At 41.1% G+C, this 19993-nt stretch overlaps 2 protein-coding genes across 5 annotated transcripts in view; one reads left to right on the plus strand and one right to left on the minus strand.

The window, feature by feature from the left end:
- The window catches only part of gpd2 (glycerol-3-phosphate dehydrogenase 2 (mitochondrial)), a 53409-nt gene extending 39026 nt beyond the window's left edge, over window positions 1-14383 (minus strand). Inside the window, exons 1-3 of one of the 2 annotated variants that reach the window (XM_050062966.1) lie at window positions 14266-14383; window positions 5816-5922; window positions 41-212 (exon numbers count right to left, since the gene is read on the minus strand). In XM_050062966.1, coding sequence (XP_049918923.1) covers window positions 41-212; window positions 5816-5917 — 274 coding nt within the window. In that variant the 5' untranslated portion in view covers window positions 5918-5922; window positions 14266-14383. Of the gene's footprint in view, window positions 1-40; window positions 213-5815; window positions 5989-14265 lie in introns of those variants that run through there. The other variant, XM_050062964.1, reaches the window with a different exon arrangement.
- Window positions 14384-17401: 3018 nt separating this feature from the next.
- Window positions 17402-19993, plus strand: part of LOC126401628 (nuclear receptor subfamily 4 group A member 2-like) — a 6790-nt gene continuing 4198 nt past the window's right edge. For 2 of the 3 annotated variants that reach the window (XM_050062967.1, XM_050062969.1), the window contains exons 1-3: window positions 17402-17554; window positions 17654-17706; window positions 17958-18814. In XM_050062967.1, the coding sequence (XP_049918924.1) occupies window positions 17963-18814 (852 nt within the window). In that variant the 5' untranslated portion in view covers window positions 17402-17554; window positions 17654-17706; window positions 17958-17962. The remainder of the gene's footprint in view (window positions 17555-17653; window positions 17707-17957; window positions 18815-19993) is intronic. The other variant, XM_050062968.1, reaches the window with a different exon arrangement.

The raw sequence follows: 19993 nt of genomic DNA on the forward strand, positions 1-19993 counted from the left end.
TGGTCCCAGCAGAGTGATGTAAAGCAGACAGATCACTCACTGCGTGTGACAGCGTCTAAGGCACATCCTGCACCAGTGGCACCTCCTCCTACAATTAGAACATCAAACTCCTCTGTGTTTTGGAGCCTCGTGAGCTGGGCCTGCCGAGAGGGAAGCTCATCCGCATAGGGAACCTTCAGCTCTGCTTCTGCTGCCACGTGGGCTAACCGAGCCTGGGTGTGACACAGATAGATACAACAACACAAACACAACAAGTACAGTACATTTCAAGACATTTCAAAACTACAAGTTTCTATGTTAATTTCCATTTAAAGTCTATGTTAAATATTTAAAAGTATAGCAACACTTTCCTTGAGGTGCATTTTGAAACACTATAAGCACAGTGCAAGCATTCCCAGTACAATGTATTCATGCATTATAATCACCTCATAAAATTACATGTGATATAATGCATAATCACCTGCAATCATTTTCATACATTATGGATTTGACTGTGTAATGAGATTACTGTAAGACATACAGTCAAATGCTGCTGATAATATGCATTATTTTGTTGTAAGGGATGGAATATAATGTATGTACGGAAGCCTAGAAGTGCATTTATTACTGTGATTATTATTTAGGGCTCCAGACTAACTTTCCATTTGGTGAACTGGTGCTAAAAACTTTCTCAGTTAGTTGCACAATTTTTTCGTTATTTTAATTCTTTCATTCATCTTGTTTTTGTTTTTTTCAATCCCCTAGCCCTGATATCATTAAAAAGTTTAATAAAGCCCAACTGCTGCTGAGTTTTTGAAGTCGATAACAATACAGATTTAAAAACACAAGAGACAAAAAAAAAGGTATTGGTTATTTTACATTAATTGATGACAAAAAAATATTTGTGTTACAAAGAAAATCTTAACAGGATTTTTTTTTTAATTAACCTTTATTGGATACTGTTGAGGTACTGTTACTTAACAACCTAAATATTTGGTGATTCCTTAATACTGTATGTGCTACAAGCTAATTTATTAATCTAGCTCTAGAAATAAGTAAATACAATATATACAGTGGTAGAAAAACGTAACCATTTTTCAATTACATAAATGTTACACCTACATGTACAACAAGCCCTACTTTCCAGTTTTAGGATTTTTTTATTTTAAAAAAGTTTGTAATTAACATTAATGAAAATGTTACTATTCCTATTGAGGTAGTTTAATCAAGTATTTCCATTTTATGCTGAGAAATGTTGTGCTTTGACTGCACTATATTTAGCTGACAGCTAAGTTACTTTAGAGTTTCAGATTCTTCAAAAAAAAATGTGATTCGTTCGGAAAATATGATGCCTTGGTATACATCAAACTACCCAACAGTATATGAAGTGGTTAACGTATAATACACTTCTGCAAAATTAATACTTATGATACTTTTAAGGTCCCGTGTGTCGGATTTAGAAGGATATATTGGCAGTATTGGAAATGAAATATAATGCATGTGTTTTCTTTAGTGTAGTATAATAACTTAAAAATAGTAGTTGTTGTGTTTTTGTTACCTTAGAATGATTTCTATACATGAGATGCAAGTCCTCATCTACAGATATCGCCATGTTGCATTGCCATGTTTCTACAGTAGCCCAGAACGGACAAACCGAACACTGGCTCATGATGGGGCCATCCGTGTTTTTGTGTCGGCCGCCGAAGTTAGCAGCCTCTCTGTGTTGATCCAAACAGCATCAGAAAAATACCTCATTTTCAAAGTGAAACTGCTTTATAAATTGTTTTATCGGTTTAAACCACCCGGTTTGTTTGTTTTGAAGATGAAGAGAGCTTTGCGGATAATTCTGCTTCCAATAAAAACCTACTGACCAATGAACACTGAAGGAATTATAACCAGGAGTTCAAGCTCAGCGCAAGGGAGACGTTTCAGCTGGTTGCAAACCTCACTGTTAGATGCCACTAAAGCCTAGTTCACATTATACGATTTTCACCCTGATTTTGTGTCGCGGAGACTATCGTAATCTTTTGAGTGTTCATACCTGGCGACGTGTGTTTCTGTCATCGGGAGTCTCGCCAACCGCGTTACAACCTGCGTGTGCACACCACAAGATTTCTCCACGGAGCCCTTGCCGACAGAGCCCCAGCTAACGGGGTGATGTCACCAAACTTGGAGACGACACATCCTAAAGGCATGGATATTCTTTCCAGTGTTGAATCAGATCTGCCTCCAGGGCCTGGGTACAAACACAACGCGCTCCCCGTAATCCTGTGGACACCGCCATTGTTGTTGTTGCTTGCTGGCTTGTCAGTGTTGCTAGATCTTGGTGAGAGAAACAAGCAACCAGGGCTATGGAAACAAGCCGAAAAGAAGCGACTATCATGTGTTTAAATAACTTATTAGACAGATATATATAGAGAAAGGTGACATTTAGAGAGCAAGCCCAAATAAGCAACTCCACTTTAGAAAAAAACCCAAAGTCGCGGCTAATAAGCGGACCTGGCAAGCGGCAACCCTGCGGCTTGTCCTCCTCACATTTCTTCCGTCCTCCTGCGTGCTGAAGTGGGACGTATCCCACCTCTCATTGGCTGATGTTTGTTGTCAGTCGTGTCAGACCTCTCCAGTTTTCTGGCATGCCAGATATCCAGTCCCAGTCACAGACATGGGGGCGACTTGCTCATAGGCTTGTTGACACGTGAGGACTCGTCGTGGCAGACTATCTGCCGACTCACCTCCAACCCAAGGTTGCTCTCAAGATCCTCTGCAACGTCAAAATCGTTGTGAAAATCGTGTAATGTGAACTAAGTCCTACACACTGCTCCTTTAAGTATATATTTCAAGTGGTTACATAGTTTTACATATAGGTATACTTGCCTATTGTTGACCGGCTTTGTATCATAATGTGTAAAATAACCAGGTTATACTACAGTCCATTTTGCAAGCGCCCAGATCTCCCTGCTCATTTGCCAGCAAAAAATCTGCTGGGTGACGCAAAACTCACTGGCTCTCGGGCTGTTGCTAGAACTACAGATTGTACTTCTACATTTTCTAGGCAGTGCTGATCAAATAAAAACCAAGATTCTGTTACTGTATTGTCTATTTCTCACCTAAAATATTTCTGGAAACATATTTTAGCTAACTGTACTGTTTGAGATCATATGTGAGCCTTATTGTTTCCTGTGTCAAAACAATAATGTCACAACCAGCAGGATCATTTATTGGTCCATTTTGGCGCAGTGCATTTTGGTAGTTGTAGGTTTTCTAACTCTTGAGCAAAAGCGAATGCAACAGACTTCTTTTTCTCTTTTGTCTGGTCATATTTGCGTCTTTGTACTGCATAGAAACACCAGCTTTATGAAAACACCATCTTTCAAGCAGTGAAATACTTTTAGAGTTTGGATGCAGGACTTTTATTTGTAACAGAGAATTTTACTTCATAGTATTGCTACTTTTACTTAAGTAACAGTCTGAATACTTCTACCAAATGTAGCAAAAGTGTAGTTGGAATGCCTTTTTAACAAATCCAAGAACATCCTTTTAATCGAGCTATTCTTGGTTGTGAAGGTTATATTATAATGTGCTTATGATGTCACTTTCACCTTTAGTGTTGCTAAACAACATTGCTAACATTATATATACATTCTTTATGTGATTAGTAGCGAAGGAAAGTTTGCTGAGGGTTACTATCTGCTGCAACATGCTGCTCAACTTTGCAAAACCCATAAAATAAAACCACAGTCTTTTCAACATCATTTATATCCATTGTTTGATTAGCAAAAATAATTAATTGAAAGAAATATTCACAACAACGATAAAGAAAAAAACACAGCTCCCCTCTGACACAAGGATGTGGGTTTTCACTTCTAATGAAATATTCATTCATTTTTCTATTTAGCAGTTGACGCTAAATGATTGCATCAAGCTGCTTTGAAGCAAACGTGGCATTTGACTTGCAAATAGTAGCAGGCGTTTGTAATTTAGGTCTGCAACCGCAAACGAGACGATGATATAATCATTGTCTATTTTTGATGATGCATACAGACAAACACCTCCACAGAATTAAGTGCCAGCGTGCCCCCCGTAATCAAGTTAAGTCAGTGAATGGCAGAGCAAGGCCCATGCTAATAGCCAATCGGCCGCTGTCTTGAAAACTTCACCAAGCCATATGCCCTTGCTAAAGGAGACAAGACGGACATTCATCTCATCAGCATTGCAATTACTGGGATTAGAGGCATGCATGATTACAAACTATTGTGAAAATAATTATATTTCATCAGGGTCGACTTCTTGCTTACCAATCCATGCTTGGTTGAGAGGACGACGATGGGCAAGAGAAGACATTATCACGCCAGGACACAAAACAAAAGTTCACATTAGGTTGCACAGTCATATAAAGTCTGGTATGTAGTTGTGTGTTGTGCCAAAAATAGGTCTACGTCAGGTCAGGGGTCAGGGGAAGCACAGCTGCTTGTCAATCTCAAATGAAGCCCTGTGGTTATATACAGTTACGTGTTCATGAAGACAATCAGTGGCTGAGTTTCTAGGCTTAACACTAGGACATGAAGTAGTGTCTTCCAAGGACAGCAATGCTCCCAGGGTCACCAGTCATGAGGGTGAATGTTTGCCTGTTCTCTGAGAAGCTGCATTTTCCTCATTCCTTGAATTTATGCTGCTGTCCTTCGACAGTGTCAAGCAGCAAACTGGCTAGTCATGAAACAGGGTCAAAACATACAATGTGTTAAATGGATTCAAGGGTGAGTTTGGCATTTTTCAACCTGGACCCTGTTTTCCCAATTTTTTTTGTGTCTAAGTGAGTAAGTGAGTAATGGAGACAGCTATGTTTTTTTAATTGGTCCAGTAATAAGTAAAAGTGCTGCAGCTGGCACCAGCAAAACAGGCCGAAATGTAACCACTCTAGGCATGTGCGCACTGTCAACTTAGGTCCACTTAAAGTGCTTGTTTTCACCACTGACAGGCTCAGATTATTATTTTAGGTGTTTCTTCTTCTGGAACACTTATTCGTCTTCTTGCTGAGAGTTAGATGAGTGGTTTGATATCACGCTCATATCTGTAAATAAAGTATGAAGCTACAGCTGGCTAACTTAGCTTAGCGCAAAGACTGACAACAGAAGCAAAAGCTAGCCTGGCTCTGTTTAAACAAAATTTTACTTTACTTACATTTGATTTTATTACTTTATTTTGAAAAGCCAGGTAGTAAAACAGCCACACCCCTAAACCCTAAAACTCAGAGAACAAGTTGACCGTAAAACCCTCAATTACAAACTGTGAACAAGGTATATTTTATTGGACCAGGAAGTAGAAGAAAGGAAATTTGAGTTGGGAAAGCTCCATAAGAGTTATTCAACAAAGTAAAAACTTGCTGGTGAAGAACCTATGATTATTTATCATCATTTCTAAGCAGTTCAGGGTCCAGTGCCAGCATGCTGCAAGGGAACTGAAGTCTCCTGCACAGCAGCTGAAAGGTGCCCAACAAAAAAAGAACAGAAAGAGAAAACACGGCCACGACCACAGCACATTCCAACATCGAGCTCGGACATGCCCTTGAAGGCAGTCCCTCCCTGCTTGGTTGACTTGTTTCAGACCAAAACAAATGCTATTCTTAAAACTCTGCTGTTGTCGTGCACAAAATATTTAAGTATTCAAAGTCTGAGTTTAAATTTTTACACCTGTCAGGATGAAAAAAGCATGCATCGCAACATAAACAACATTTGCCAAATCCTGCAAAACTGGAATTCATGCAACAAAGAGTAATCATGCAACAGGAAAGACAAGAAAACAGATAGAGTACAAACTGAGACATCTTTCATCAGCTTACCTGCGTCTTCTTGTATTCAATCAGCTGTGACAGGCCAAACACCGTGGCTACTGCCCCTCCGCCTATGATTGCCGTCCGTTTCAGAGCCCTCCTGAACGCCATGGTCCCTGTAGGAGTAAAAGTAAAGTGCAGTGAGGAGATAGAGCAGAGACACACAGGTTATAGGGCTCTGACATGACAGGTGATCATGTGAAGGAGGTATGCAAGAAAGTATGGAGGGTGGGAGGATCCAAAAAGCTGCAAGTCAGGTCGAATGGTCATAAAAGAGAGGTGTGTAGAACAAGAATGCTGTGTTTATGTCACTGTTGCACCGATTAAAGGAGCAATAAGCGAAATTCATCATTTCTAGATTGAAGGAATTAAAAAATTGCTATGTGAAGAACTAGAGGTGTAATTTCATCTGGAGTATACCATGACCTCACACACCCTCTCTCTGTGTTGATCTCCAGCCGATTGTGAATTCCGGAACATTAGCATGGCAGCCGACTAGTGCTAACGCTAACGTCCCCACGCTTCTCGGCTCCGACTCACTGAGCCTGGCGGAGAAGCGTGAGGACGTTAGCACTAATGGGCTGCCATGCTAACGTTCCAACTCTTCTCCGTGAGCCTGGCTCCCGGCTCAGTTGGAGTTGGAGTGCTGTGACGAGTAGTGCTAACGCTAACAGGAAAGCAGGGAAATAGCTAAACACAGCAGAGACCGAGAGTGAGTGAAAGACATTAATAACTGCTAAACTAAGTTGGCTGTTTAGGTTTTATTTCCTCGCCCCTGTGGCAAGTGAATCTGCCTGCAGTGAAAGCGGGGGCTAACCAGTGCTTCCTCCTCATGCTCACTCAGCTGCTAACACAGCCAGTTAGCTGCTAGCTTCCCAGCTAGCGGCTCTCCGTTTGGATCCAACCGGAGCACCGAGCCCTGGTTTGTTATTCAGGTTAATGTGGGAAGAAGCAGCGGGTATATCGGGCAGCTGAGTGAAGCTGAGTGAAGCTGAGCCTGAGGAAGAAACACCGGGACCATCTGGATGTGACAGTCCATGCTGCGGTACTCGCCGGCACAGACGAGGCGAGGGGGGGGGGTTAGGAGAGCAGAGGTAGAGGGAGAAGTGAACCTAGCGGTGAAACGATTTCGCTTATTGCTCCTTTAAGGAGAAACTTATTACTCATTACTCAGAAAGAATACTTTTGATAATATATAACTTATTTTATCAAGATATTACAAATTAATCTGCCTTTTATTCCCCCAGTTAATCATTAGGTGTATAAAACATGAAAAAAATGAGCATTGCACATTCAAGATGACATCTACAAATGTCTTGCTTTGTCAGACCAACAGTCCAAAAATCAATATTCAGTTTACAATGACATAAAATAGAGAAAAAGCAGGAAATTCTCTCATTTAAGAATCATTCAACATTTTTGCTTTGAAAAATGACGTTTTTTTGTTCTTTGAAAGATAATTGTTCATTACTAATCAATAATGATTTTTTTTTAGTTTCCTAACCCCATTATTCCCTTCAATTGTGCTATGTAAGCACTTTGAGGACACCACATTCACTGTGTGATGGGTGTCTGTGAATATTTTTGATATTTAAAACTCCACATGATCAGACAAATTGATTTGTTTAAAAAAAATAATAAATAAATAAATAATTAAGTAATTGAGAGATGGATCAATAATGAAAATAATTGTTAGTGTCACCTCATGCAAAATCATTATGTTTGTCCAACTATGCTGCAGGAACACATTTCATTCACTCTACAGTTTGATTAGTAACTGAGCTGTGCAATGCTAATTGTTAGTAACATAAAATACTACTTTCTAATTAAGCAATATCACACGAGAGGGAGTGATGTTATACTCGTATATCGTCACGGCTGTGATTTGGTCATAGGCACGAGGCCACACGAGGTCACAGCCGTGACAATATACGAGTATAACATCACGAGCTCGAGTGTGATATTGCTTTTATACAACAGTTCAACAGTTAAATAAGCAAGGCTGATTAAGAAATGTTGAAAAATGAGGACAAAATAGATAATTTAAGCATTTTATTTGTCTTCCGCCAACAAAAATAGTTCCCCCAGGACTCCGCTGTCACCGTTGCTATGTAACACAGACATGGTGCGCCAGGCACTTACTCTTTATACACATTTATCTGCACATTTCCATTAATTGTGCAGCCGGCGAAATAAGTCTCTGGTGACTGCATGGTGTACTGTCGCTTCACAGGCACAGCCGACTCTGCCTTCTGATCTGACAGTATGTTGCTCCATCGTTTCCTGCTCTCCATGGATGGCTTCCAGCAGCTTTTTAACAAGCTCTCAGACCGGCAAGACAAAAGGTATATTTTAGGGCCCGACTCCTAATTAGAAGACTAACTTTACACATAGGCTGCGTTAAAACAACATCATACCTGTGCCCACTCACTGTCATGATCTCCCTAGCTTCAAGACCCGCATCTGACAGCTTCTGTATGGCAATCGCCCTGAGGCTGTGATTGGTGTAGATAGCTGTTGTCCCCACCTCTTTACACATATTCGGCAGCATCTGTGCAAGTGAGTTTATTCCCAGCGGAGCTTTAGTGTACCAGATATTGTCTGTGTGAGCTGCTGTCATCCTGGGCTTCAGATAAAGGGCATTTGCATCTGGTGGAAGTTTGTTTAAATACTTTTCCAGGGATGCAACGCAACTGCTGACCTAACTGATACTAACGGTCAGTTTTGATTTGATTGTTGATTGCAATCAGCTGTGAGGCGGAGTGATACATACACAGTGAAATAACCGTGATGTTGTACTCCAATATCGTCACGGTTTTACTGTCTCTTGACCAATCAGATTGCAGGGCCAGAACTAACTGTTGTATAAACCTGAATAAGAGTCACACCTTGAGGTGATATCATATTCAGATTAACTGTTATTGGCAATTATTTTGATGATTATTTGATGTCTCAATTAAAAAATACCAAACACTCCCTTGTTCCAGCTAAATGTAATCATTTGCTGCTTTTTTTGTCATGTTTGCTGAAAAATTTGTGACCTTTTTTTTGACTGTTAAAATAGCCCGTTCTTGCTCCCAAATACTGACATTTTGTCATAGGTTTGTCACAGCCCTCTTCATGTGATATTGACACCAAAGGCACCCATTAGCATCTTTATGAGATGCACCAGGCTCCAATGTAAACCCAACTGTGGCAAGAGTTGATGCTGAAAACAACTGACGTTGTCTAAAAAGCCAGAAAGTCTGCAGGCATTACCTATGTGGTATTACGTACCAAACATACTTATTTTAACCCAAAACATGATCCTTTTTCCGAACCTAACCAAGTGGTTTTGTTGCCTAATACAAACAGCAACCATTTGACAATATAAATCGTGTTACAATGTGTTTCAGCTGTGAGTCACAAAAAGACCCTCAAGGGTGCCCTGTATATCACTACGAGAAACCAAGGGGCATGACAGAGCGTCAGTATTTGACGGCCTGGGGATGAGAATGAGTTGGTCAAAAGAAGTCATTAGGGGCCGAGCAGCCTAAGTTGCCAGGACCCTATTTTTATCCTGCATGTTCTTCTTCTTCTTTCTTCTTCTTCCGAGGAAATCATACTTCCCATGCCAGAAAAATCACCAAACTTTGCACAAAGGTCCAGTCCCATGTCAGATTGCCTCAGCTGCAAAAACAGGCCAATAGTCCTGATGGTGGCGCTACAGCAAGCCTCTAAAGTTCAAAATTTTGAAAATTCACAACAAATCAACCATATGTGCTACAGATTTGCCCCAATACTGAAGAAACTTTAGTACATTTAAACCTATTGCACCTATTGTGATATAGTCCATCACTCTGTTTTTTTTAAAAACTGTAAAACTTCTTAAACCTATCTCCTCCCACAATTTTTGCTCAATTGACACCAAACTTGCTACAGAGCATCTTCAGACTGTCCTACACAAACGATCCACACAGATTTTGATTTATTGAAAATTGAGCCTACAGTGCATCAAAATGTTTGACTGTAAACGGTATTGTAAACATGTACTTGCAAATTCTTGCTAAATACATTTTCAATGTTCATTAAAAAAATGACAACATTTTGGAGTCATGGTAGATGATGTTTGGAAAATATCAGAATTTTATCTCAAAAACTGGATTTTTGACAGCATTTTGAATTTCGCTCTCATGCGAATAATTGGAATCAATGCAAAAGTGTCATTTTTAAACATCAGTGTTTCACTTATGGAGTCAATAAATCATTGTTAAAAACAAATTACCAACATCTCCATGCTGTCTAGATGCAATTTGTGTATTTTCGGATTTTTGTCTTAATAACTGAATTTTTGACAGCCGTTTGAAATCTGCCTTTACACACTAACAGCTACTGTCTTGCAAACAGGTGACTGGCTTCGTCAATTTGTGAAGCTACATGTGACATTTCTGTTTGCCAATTAGCTCAGTGAGATAGAGGATGGTTCTTGGTGTTGAAGATTGTGAGTTCAAGCCTCAGCTCGTGCAACATTTCCATATGAGAAATCTACCCAAACTTTTCATAACGGTCCAGTCCCATGCCAGATGTCCTCAACTGGAAACACAAGACAATAGTCCTGATGGTGGCACTACAGCAAGCCTCTAAATTTCACAACTTTGAAAATTCATAACAAATCAACCATACGTGCTACAGCTTTGGAACTTTCACTTTGAAATGTGCTTTTCCATGGCATGGATGGCTACTGTCTGGCACCCTGATGCTTGGCTTAGTCAATTTGTGAAGCCACACATGAACTGTCACTTGCCAATTAGCTCAGTGAGATAGAAGACGGACCTCAGTCTCAGAAGTTGTGAGTTCAAGCCTCAGCTAAGGCAGAACAGACATTCTAATGTGAAAGTCCTATGTCCAGGCATCATGCTATGTCGAACAGAGACTACTAAGGTTCAAATAATTATGATCCAGGCAGTTTTGCAGAGAGACAAATACTCTTTTCTCAACACTTTTCCCTGTTATCCCTTGTCTCTTTTCCCTGTTTATTTGGCTTAGCTATCAGTCAATATGCAGAGTCTATCCAGTAGCTACTTTTACATTTTAAAAAATGTTTTCATCTTTGTCACCATGGATAATGTTTAGCTTTAAGCTAGATCAGGCCAGTTTGTTCATAATTGCTAGCAGTTAATGTTATTCTTACTTTCTTGTTCTTGAGTTTTTTCTTTTCTTTGTATATTATAAGTCTGATCACTTCAGCCACTCATCCACAAATTGAAGGGCATGCCATAATTATATGATGTAACTTCTATGTTATGATATGCTTTGTTTTAGTGTGTGTGTTGCTCAGAATTGGCTAATTTTGCCTAAAATTGCCCAGCCCCGACCATTGCTGCGCAGCAGCTATAATTGTAATTGTATTTTTATTGTCAACTAATCCACCAATTATTTTCACGATTAATTGATTCATCATTTAGTCAATTCAAATGTTGGGGAAAAACAGTGAAAAATGCTTGTCTCTCTTACCCAGAACCCAAATTGACTTCTTCGTTTTGCTTCTTTGTCCAACCTAAAGTCCAAAACTCAAAGACTTTCCATAAATGACAAAGAAAAAGAGCAAATTCTCTCACATTTTAAAAGCTGGAACTAGCGAATTAATTAAAAAATTACTGAAACACTGAATCGATTATCAAAATAGTTGGCGATTTTTTTCAATCATTTAATCGAATTATAGTTGCAGCTCCACAGATTTCCTGTTTGAATTATGACATATGAGTGCATCGTCCAGTTCTCCACAAAATTAATTTAAGCATCCAAATACTTTTGACCATGTAGTCTAATTCAACTTGTTTGAAACTAGGACTGCAACTGACCAACTCACTAACTGTTTAATTACTGATTAATCTGCCAATTATTCTCTTGATCAATCTCTTCATCTAAAATGCTAGAAAATAGCGAAAAATATTCAAGGTGACATCTTGAAAATGTTTGCTTTATCCAATCAACCCTCTAAAAACTAAAAATATTCCATTTACTCTCATATAGGACAATGAATAGCAGCAAATCTACACATTTAAGAAGGTAGAACTAGAGAATATTTGGCATATTTGCTTAAAATCATGACTTAACGTATTAAGTGTTTTGCGTATAATTTGTCTACTAATTGGTAAAAGTCTATCTGAAGCAAATATTTACTTATTAAAGAATGTTTAAAGGGCAAAAATGAGGCAAATCACTCATGATGATAAAATGACTGAAGACAGGTTAATATACATCAGGGGGAAAAAACTGAAAATGACCACCATACAGCAAGAAAAACTCTGCAGGATTATCTCGTTTAAAATAGAAATTAAATTGAGTAACACTCATTTAGTATTAAGCAACTGTTTGGACACTGTTTCTACATTTTAACGAGGAGAACATGATACCAGCTCCAGCAGGACGAGGGCCTCAAATCCCACCAGGGGCAGCCCAAAAAAGTATTTGCATTCCCACTGTAACGTAGTTTGAATAAAGGTTTCCAGGGAGTGGCAAATGCTGAAGCAGATTCTAATGCATTTTAATAAAACACAGCTACAGATGGCTCAAATGTCAGTAATGAGTTTGGTGCAACAAGTGACCTATTACTATTGTGTCAGTCAATATTAGCACCACAATTTTACAGCCACTGCCTTCGTCATTTGATACAACTTTTTAACTGCAAGAACTGTTAAACAACAACACGATTTACTGGAAGAATTACTACAAAATAAGCAAAGTAAGACCTCAAGAGACGTACATCTGGATCATGGGATGTCTGTGCATCCCTGATTACAAAAGTGCTCCTTTTAAAACCTGTTATGAAGACAGCATATGAAAGCTTCTCCACAGAACTGAAGCTGCACACTGCAATCTATCAAACCACAACTTCATACGTTATATGCTAAAGCTGTGAGCTACAGTATATGACTTAAAATATAGAGGCTACTTATAGCTCTCACTTCATGTAATTGTGACAGAGGGAATTTTAATGTCCTGTGACGGTTGTGACATTGTTTAAATGGCTTTTCTACACTGTCAAAAACTAGAATTACTGCCTTGCAGTTGTATACCTCCCCTAACCAGTCAAGTTACTTACAGTTTACATCCATGTCTGTGAAAACATGGATGCTTCACACACAGCACACAGAAGATCTGGGCCTATACAATCAGCTCAGTTTCAAAGTGGACACCCAAGATTAGTGTCACCAATTCAGTATCTGACCAAATGTCTCCACTTCTGTCTTAATTTGGCTGATAACCGATACCGAGATCGATATATCCATTTTTTCCCCACCTAATTTTAGTGATCATCAAGTCTCTTCTGGAGTGGAATTATCATAGCCTATTATACACGCATGCTCTTATGATGATGGCCCACCAGCACATGGAGACATGAAATACAATGCTTTTCAGTGTATGTAATATTCACTCATTGTGCAAATTAAGAAAATGTATGTTGGGCGTTTCTGATACTGATGATGGGCCGATATTATTGTGCATCCCTAACTCCATTTATTTAGGCACAGATCATATAGCTTTATCTTTTTTAAAACCAGGTATTATCAATTTCCATTCAGTCTACTGGCCTTAAAACCCTATATAATCAAACCCTACAGTGTGGCATGCCGCAGGCTTTTACACCCTCCCACATGCTGCTCATTACTGAACACTATAGGCTAAAGGCCAAATATGACAACAATTAGCCCCAAAGAGCTATTTTGACAGGAACATGCTGATAGGTATAGTTTAAGCAGCTGAACCACCAAACTGTTGAAACTGAAGCCCTAATAAGTGAGTGACATAACCAGAAAAATTAACTATCCCTCCCCGTGATGTTCACTACCTCATTCACTTTCATCAGCCTGCAGATTCATAATGACACAGCAGAAGGAGGGCTTCCTGGCTGTAATGTGGGGCTGGTTTGTGAAGACATACATGGCGAGGTCCATTTACAATTTTACTGTGTGTTTCCTGTGGATACCTGGGAAATCTGACAAATTCCACCCTGCAGGTTCAACAGCAGGTGGTGGTAAATTAATTTGTGATGCCAGGTATTGTTCTGTTATCTATCACACAAGAGGAAGTCGGTGTCATTTGAGATCTTACAGTGGATTATAATGTCAGCTCAGTTTGGTCTTTAAGGGAAAACCAACAACAGGCTTCGTCTCAGCAGGCACCAATGATAATTGTACGTTATAAAAATGCCTGTTGTACACCTCTACAGGAAGAGAGGGAAATGTAGCCGTTTTTTACGATTTAAAATAACCAAATTACACACATTAATCTGGCATGCCCTTCGCTAGAAGAACCGAGGAGAAGAGGTGTATGGTCACACTCGACTAGCAAAGGAACTCGTTGATATTGCTGTGCTTTTTGGCTCTACGCCAAAAAAACAAATGGTTAGATATCCGTTAGACATATTTTAAAATGCCCGAAAAACAGTCAGTGATACAACAGACATTCCCACTTACAGGATTTCTTGTTTTGAGGCTGATTAAAACTCGCTCTGGGCGATTCAGGGCGGCGACAGTGAGGACATCGGTTGTTATCCAAACTGGAGCTTGTGTTTGACGGCTACAACCAGGAAGCAGCGCTAGCCGCGAGCGGCGTCGCGGAGAGCCAATCGGAGCGCGGCGCTCCGCTGCGCTAGTCCAATGGCGTTCGAGCGGGGGGGGGTCGTGACGTAGAGTGAGGGTAGGATTGCACAACGCTGGTGTCCCCCCTATCCTTCTTCAGGATAATGATAAAGACAGAGGGAAGTGCGCCCAGCTGTCGTTTGATCTGTCTTTCAGCACGGAAGGCATGGAGAAAAAATAAAGCTGATAATATTTAAAAACACTGATGCTAAGCGTCGGTTTTAAGCTGCAAAAATGCTCCTCAATCAACCACAGTACAGCTGTTGAAAATGATCCCTATGTTTGAGGGACTGTACTTTACTCATCAGAAGAGCAGGGTGGATGAGGTGCCCCTTTCCCAATGCACAAAAAAACCACTAATAGCTATTATCATCTGGCTTTTGTTTGTAATGGGAAAGGTTATAATCAGCATTCACACCCGGCCAGGCTCAGACTGGCCATCGGGCAATTCTGGCAAATGTCAGATGGGTCGTGCAACTTGTGGGCTGTGAGGCCACCACCTACAATGTTGGAAAAAAGTAGAGGGAAAAAAGAAAGCCTAACCAGCTGTTGTCCACTAGATGTTAGAACAGCCTGGTTAGGGATTACACGGTCCCAAAATTGACAGCAGAATAACCATATCCTACACCTACATACCCTATGCCAGCCTGAGATGCACCTCCCCAGAAATGTAACTACGCACAACAGCGATGCAGACCTCCTGTCTGTTTTTGTTAGCTGAAAACCATTTCCCTCAGTGGAAACGAAGTGTTTATTTTTTTTTAATTTCACAAATGAGACAAAGAATCGCGGAGACAATAAAGCCCCCACATAATAGAATTTTAAGTCTTTTTCCTGGCTTCATATGAGTGGAGGAAATCTCAGCTATTCACTAGGCTAATTCATACGAAATAAAATGCCATAGGCTTGTGCTAATAACGTTAGCATGTTATACTGTATTTGTTAGTATAAGACAGTTGTTTTGTCCGTGAACCTTGTGACTTGTAATGGAGCCGAATTTTGTAACGTTACCTTTGTTAAATGTTGCTGTTGTCCCTGGCTTCATATGAGCAGAGGAAAGGTTCACTAGCCACTAGGCTAATTTATACAATATAAAATGCCATAGCTTGTGCTAAAAACATTAGCATGTTGTATTTGTGGGGAAAATGTGTCCAGATAAAGACAAGTGCGTTGTCTGTGAATGCTGCCAGTTATAGTGAAGCTGATTTGTGTACTTTGTGTTTGAAATTGTCTCTATTAAGCCATGTTTAATGTGTGTTTAATGTGTGTTTTTAATCAACTAAACTTACCAGCACTTTACAGAGACCCCGACGTGGACTAGTGTTTTATAGGTGTAACTGCAGAGTGACACAGACCCACCACCGCACAAGTATAAACGCTCACAACAGCATAGGTCACATGCATAGAGTACGGCAAAGGCTCTTGATAGAGCTAATACACAAGTATCAATCCCACTTAAGGCAGCTGTAGTTGTTGTTACCCCCCCCCCCTCCCCCCCACCACCTCTTCAAGTGAAGTCATGCAGTGTCAGAGGTCAAGCAGAAAATAAATGAAATCAAGACAGAAAGAGCAGACTAAGTGGAATAAAAATACAAATTTGATAGATAAAGGAGCAAAAAATGAAAAGGTGGAACAGATAAAGTCAGAGACAAAAAGAAAAAAGTACTCTAGGCTGATGCTGCAAAGTGTTTCTACTGTTAGCAGTGGTGATAAAAAAATAACAACAGTCTGCTGGTGGCACCAAATGAAAGAGTAACGTGGACAGATGAGCAGCTGTAGGCTGATACCAGCCGAGTAATGTCACAGGCCAGGGGCTAGAAGAGGTGGTTGCTGCCTGAGGCTGAGGACGAGTGACATAATGACTTCTCAACAGGTGATACCGCTTATCTGTCATTTAACCCCTGATTAGATGCAGATGAATGTGGATGCAGATGCAGCGGAAATTTGAAAATACAACGGTAATTTACAGTTTCTGGTTGTGATAAAAGATGTAATTTTGGTGATTTTTAAATAAACCATGCTTTCAAACAGGCCTGGGATTTGGAGTTTAGAGAGCAACCCGGTCTCACTCCAATGTCATCAAAATCTGATGCTTGGGCAGTGATTTGTGGCATCAGACACAACGAAAAAAGCCATCCTTTAACGTTGGCATGACACACAGCTGGTCACCGTTATACAGTAGTTTAACAGGCCCCTGCGAGCGGGTCCAGCAAACACCGACCTGCACCCGGGACAGCGGTGCTTGCATCAGGTAAGATTATAAAGCCAAACCCTGTTTTTTCTTACGAAACCCAACCACATGCTTTTGCTGTTGGAGGAAAAAATACAGACTGTATGTAGGCTAAATGGCAAATTTCCTATGAAAACAGAAATGTATTTTGAAAGAAGGCAATGCATGTAAGAGGCTGAGTTTGATACAGCATCCCTGAATGTCAGCAACCAATGCACCCAGGGTACCTTGAACGTCATCTCTGGACATGGAAAGTCCATGACCAAATGTCAATATGTGACAAGGTCAGAGGAAGAATGTGTTGGCAGAGGGTATTTAAAATTAATACTAAAAACAACCATTTAAAGTTGTATGTCCCTCCCCTTAGCCAAAATAAAAAACGCAAGTCCCTCCACAGTGCTTAAAAAAATTATTTGACATGCCTCCCCCGTTTTGCACCACCCCACCCTCCTCATAAATAACGAACAGTCCCTACAGACTTTGACTCTTACGGCACACAGCATGTCTACTTTGTGTAGCAGCCCCAGGTTTGATAGTTTCTTTAAAAACATCGCAATAAAATGATGCAAACTGCAAGAAAGTGGGCCACAAGCATTATTTCCGAATTACACGAAACCACTCTCTGTGCCCACACCAATCAATGAGCCTCACACACCACCCCACCCCTCTGTGGCTCGTGCGTAATAAGGGTTTGGCACACGTAAACAAAAGCACATTGTCGTGACACTGGCAGCCAGTCTGCAAGCCGAGAGTGGGAGAAGTGAGCAGTCATTTCCTTTTGCACTTCAGACAGCGTCTCTGGTCGCAGCTAAAGCTTTAATAGATTCACAAGCAACACTACAGCAGAGATGGGATTAGTTGTCACTGTCCTCCTGCGCTAGATAGAGGTCTGAGGTATGTTGTATATACGTTTTCTTCACTAATTTATGAAGGTATCAATGATGCATGAGGGTGAAGCTTGCAAGTGATGCTCTGTTTTCTGTTTCATACCAGGCAATGTATAGCGGGTCATAACATCCTCTGGAAAATACAACTAAAGCCTTAAGGTAATGAAGTCTGTTCTTTATGCATTCCATATAATGCAAAATATGGTTTTAAATAGTCTGATAGCTGCCTTTCAGCCAGTGGAAAATTCTGCTTAGCGTGCGCGCAATTTGTTTCCATTGAATGTTAAAAAAATGACCATGAGGAAAATTGCAAAAACAACGTTTGAAAGCAATGTGTAATACCATATACAAGCTCAGTAATTGCCTACTTTGTTTACTTTGGACTGACAGCATTACGCCCATGTTTTCAGGGAACATGCCGTGTGTCCAGACCCAGTGCGGCTCCTCTCCACAGGGAGCCAGCCCGGCCTCTCAGAGCGCCAGCGGAGAGCGCAGCTGCGACTTCCTCACCCCGGAGTTTGTCAAGTTCAGCATGGACCTTACTAACAGTGAAATCTCAGCTGCAACGTCGAGCCACAGTTTTGGCCCCTTGGGTGACACTTATGGCGCCGGATACGACGCTAAGCCCCCGTGTCTCTTCCAAATGCCGGCGCAGGGGGAGCTTCCCTGCGTCAAGGTGGAGAATGCGCACGGGTGTCCGCGCTATCAGCCTAATCAGCATCACCCAAACCAGTCCGAGGAGCTGCTCTCCTCCCCGGGCTCCGTTTATTATTACCGCTCTCCCTCTCCGCACACGGCGCTCACATCCAACTTCCAAACTCCACCGGGACACATATGGGAGGACTCCGGCTCTCTGTACAGTTTTCGACAAGACTATTTTGCAGCGACACACAGGAAAAACACACTTTCCAGATTCTCATTGTTTTCCTTCAAACATGCGCAACACGGCGGGCAGAGTTTGTCCACCTGCCAGATGAAATTTGACGGATCTCTCCAAGTGTCCATGAACCTGGACGCAACCGGGGCACACCAGCAGTTGGACAGCCCCGGGGTTTCGGGCTCCACTGCGCTCGGAAAGCAGCCCGGGGTGGGATTTCCTCACCCGCTCCAGTTCGCCCACGGCCACCACTTTATGGACTACCAGACTTCTTGTGCTCCCAGCCGAGGACCGCTGAGCACGGAGGGGCTGTGCGCGGTGTGCGGCGACAACGCAGCCTGCCAGCACTACGGAGTGCGCACCTGCGAGGGCTGCAAAGGGTTCTTCAAGGTTTGTTCTCAATGCAACTTATTTTAAAGCTGCAAAACTATGACTTCAGCTTGGATATTTGCAGGCAGTCTATGGTTTTACAAGACGCATGCATCTTTATAATCATGAAAATCTAAATTAATCGTTTTCAGGCTGCGCAGGAAGTGCATGTCACAGGTGAAAGGATGCGATCCCCGTTCCTAGTTTTTTTTAAACAACAGACTACATCTGATTCTGCTTTCATGAAATTTAAAAATACAAAACTTAAAATGGATATATTCACTACACGGCCACACTGTCGCCTAATGAGACCCCTACTCCGAGTATAATAAACATCCCACCGGGACCCCTGACCGGGCTCCTAAATTGCACATTGTGCTTCAGATGCACGTTTTGATCTCTTGACACGCGCGTTTCCGGGGCAAATGTCCTGTATGAAAATGGCCACCAACGTGCCATGAATAAAATCCTCCCCCTTCCCCTCCCTGAAGGAGATTCCCGGGGGCGATTCTCCAAATTATGAATGGCCACGACCCTGTATTTACCCAGACTGCCCTGTCCGCCTGCTGAATGCCTTATACCGCCTCAGATGGCCCACAGGAGCACGAGTGCTGCTGTTAATTTTCAAAGGACCATTTCAGGCTTTGTACTTTACTTCAGTCTTAGCCTAAGCTATCAAAAATGGTTCCTTATGTGAAACCATTTCCTAGAGACCTTTCCAAAAAGGTGTCGCTGCTACCAGATGAGCTCATCTCTCATGTGCATGTGGAAAGCCCACTTAGCTTCCATATAGAGAACCTTCGAAAGCAGCTCCTTCATATTGATTCTACGAATACCAGCATGGTGTTTAAATGCTCATGTCCAAAAAGGTACATGCAGATGTTTCTGTGTGTAGTTTTATGATTTTATTGGTGTCATTTATTTGTCTCAAAGGGGAACTGATTTGGAAACATTTCAGAGCATTTACAACACTTTCAGAATCAAAGAAATGTGAAGACAGTGCAACCAAACAGGTTTTTTATGGTATTAAACAGACAACAGGAACGGCTGGGAAAGAGGTTCAGACAGAGGTGTAGATTTCAGGGGAAACACAGGGAAAATGTCCCCCTCATTATTTTGAATGTGTGCATTTGTCCCACCCCCACTAAAAACATGAAAGTAGCAGAGGACTATAATTTTGGAAGAAAAAAAAAAAAAAAA

Source organism: Epinephelus moara, chromosome 15 (genome assembly GCF_006386435.1).
Source record: "Epinephelus moara isolate mb chromosome 15, YSFRI_EMoa_1.0, whole genome shotgun sequence".
NCBI classification, from domain to species: Eukaryota; Metazoa; Chordata; class Actinopteri; order Perciformes; family Serranidae; genus Epinephelus; species Epinephelus moara.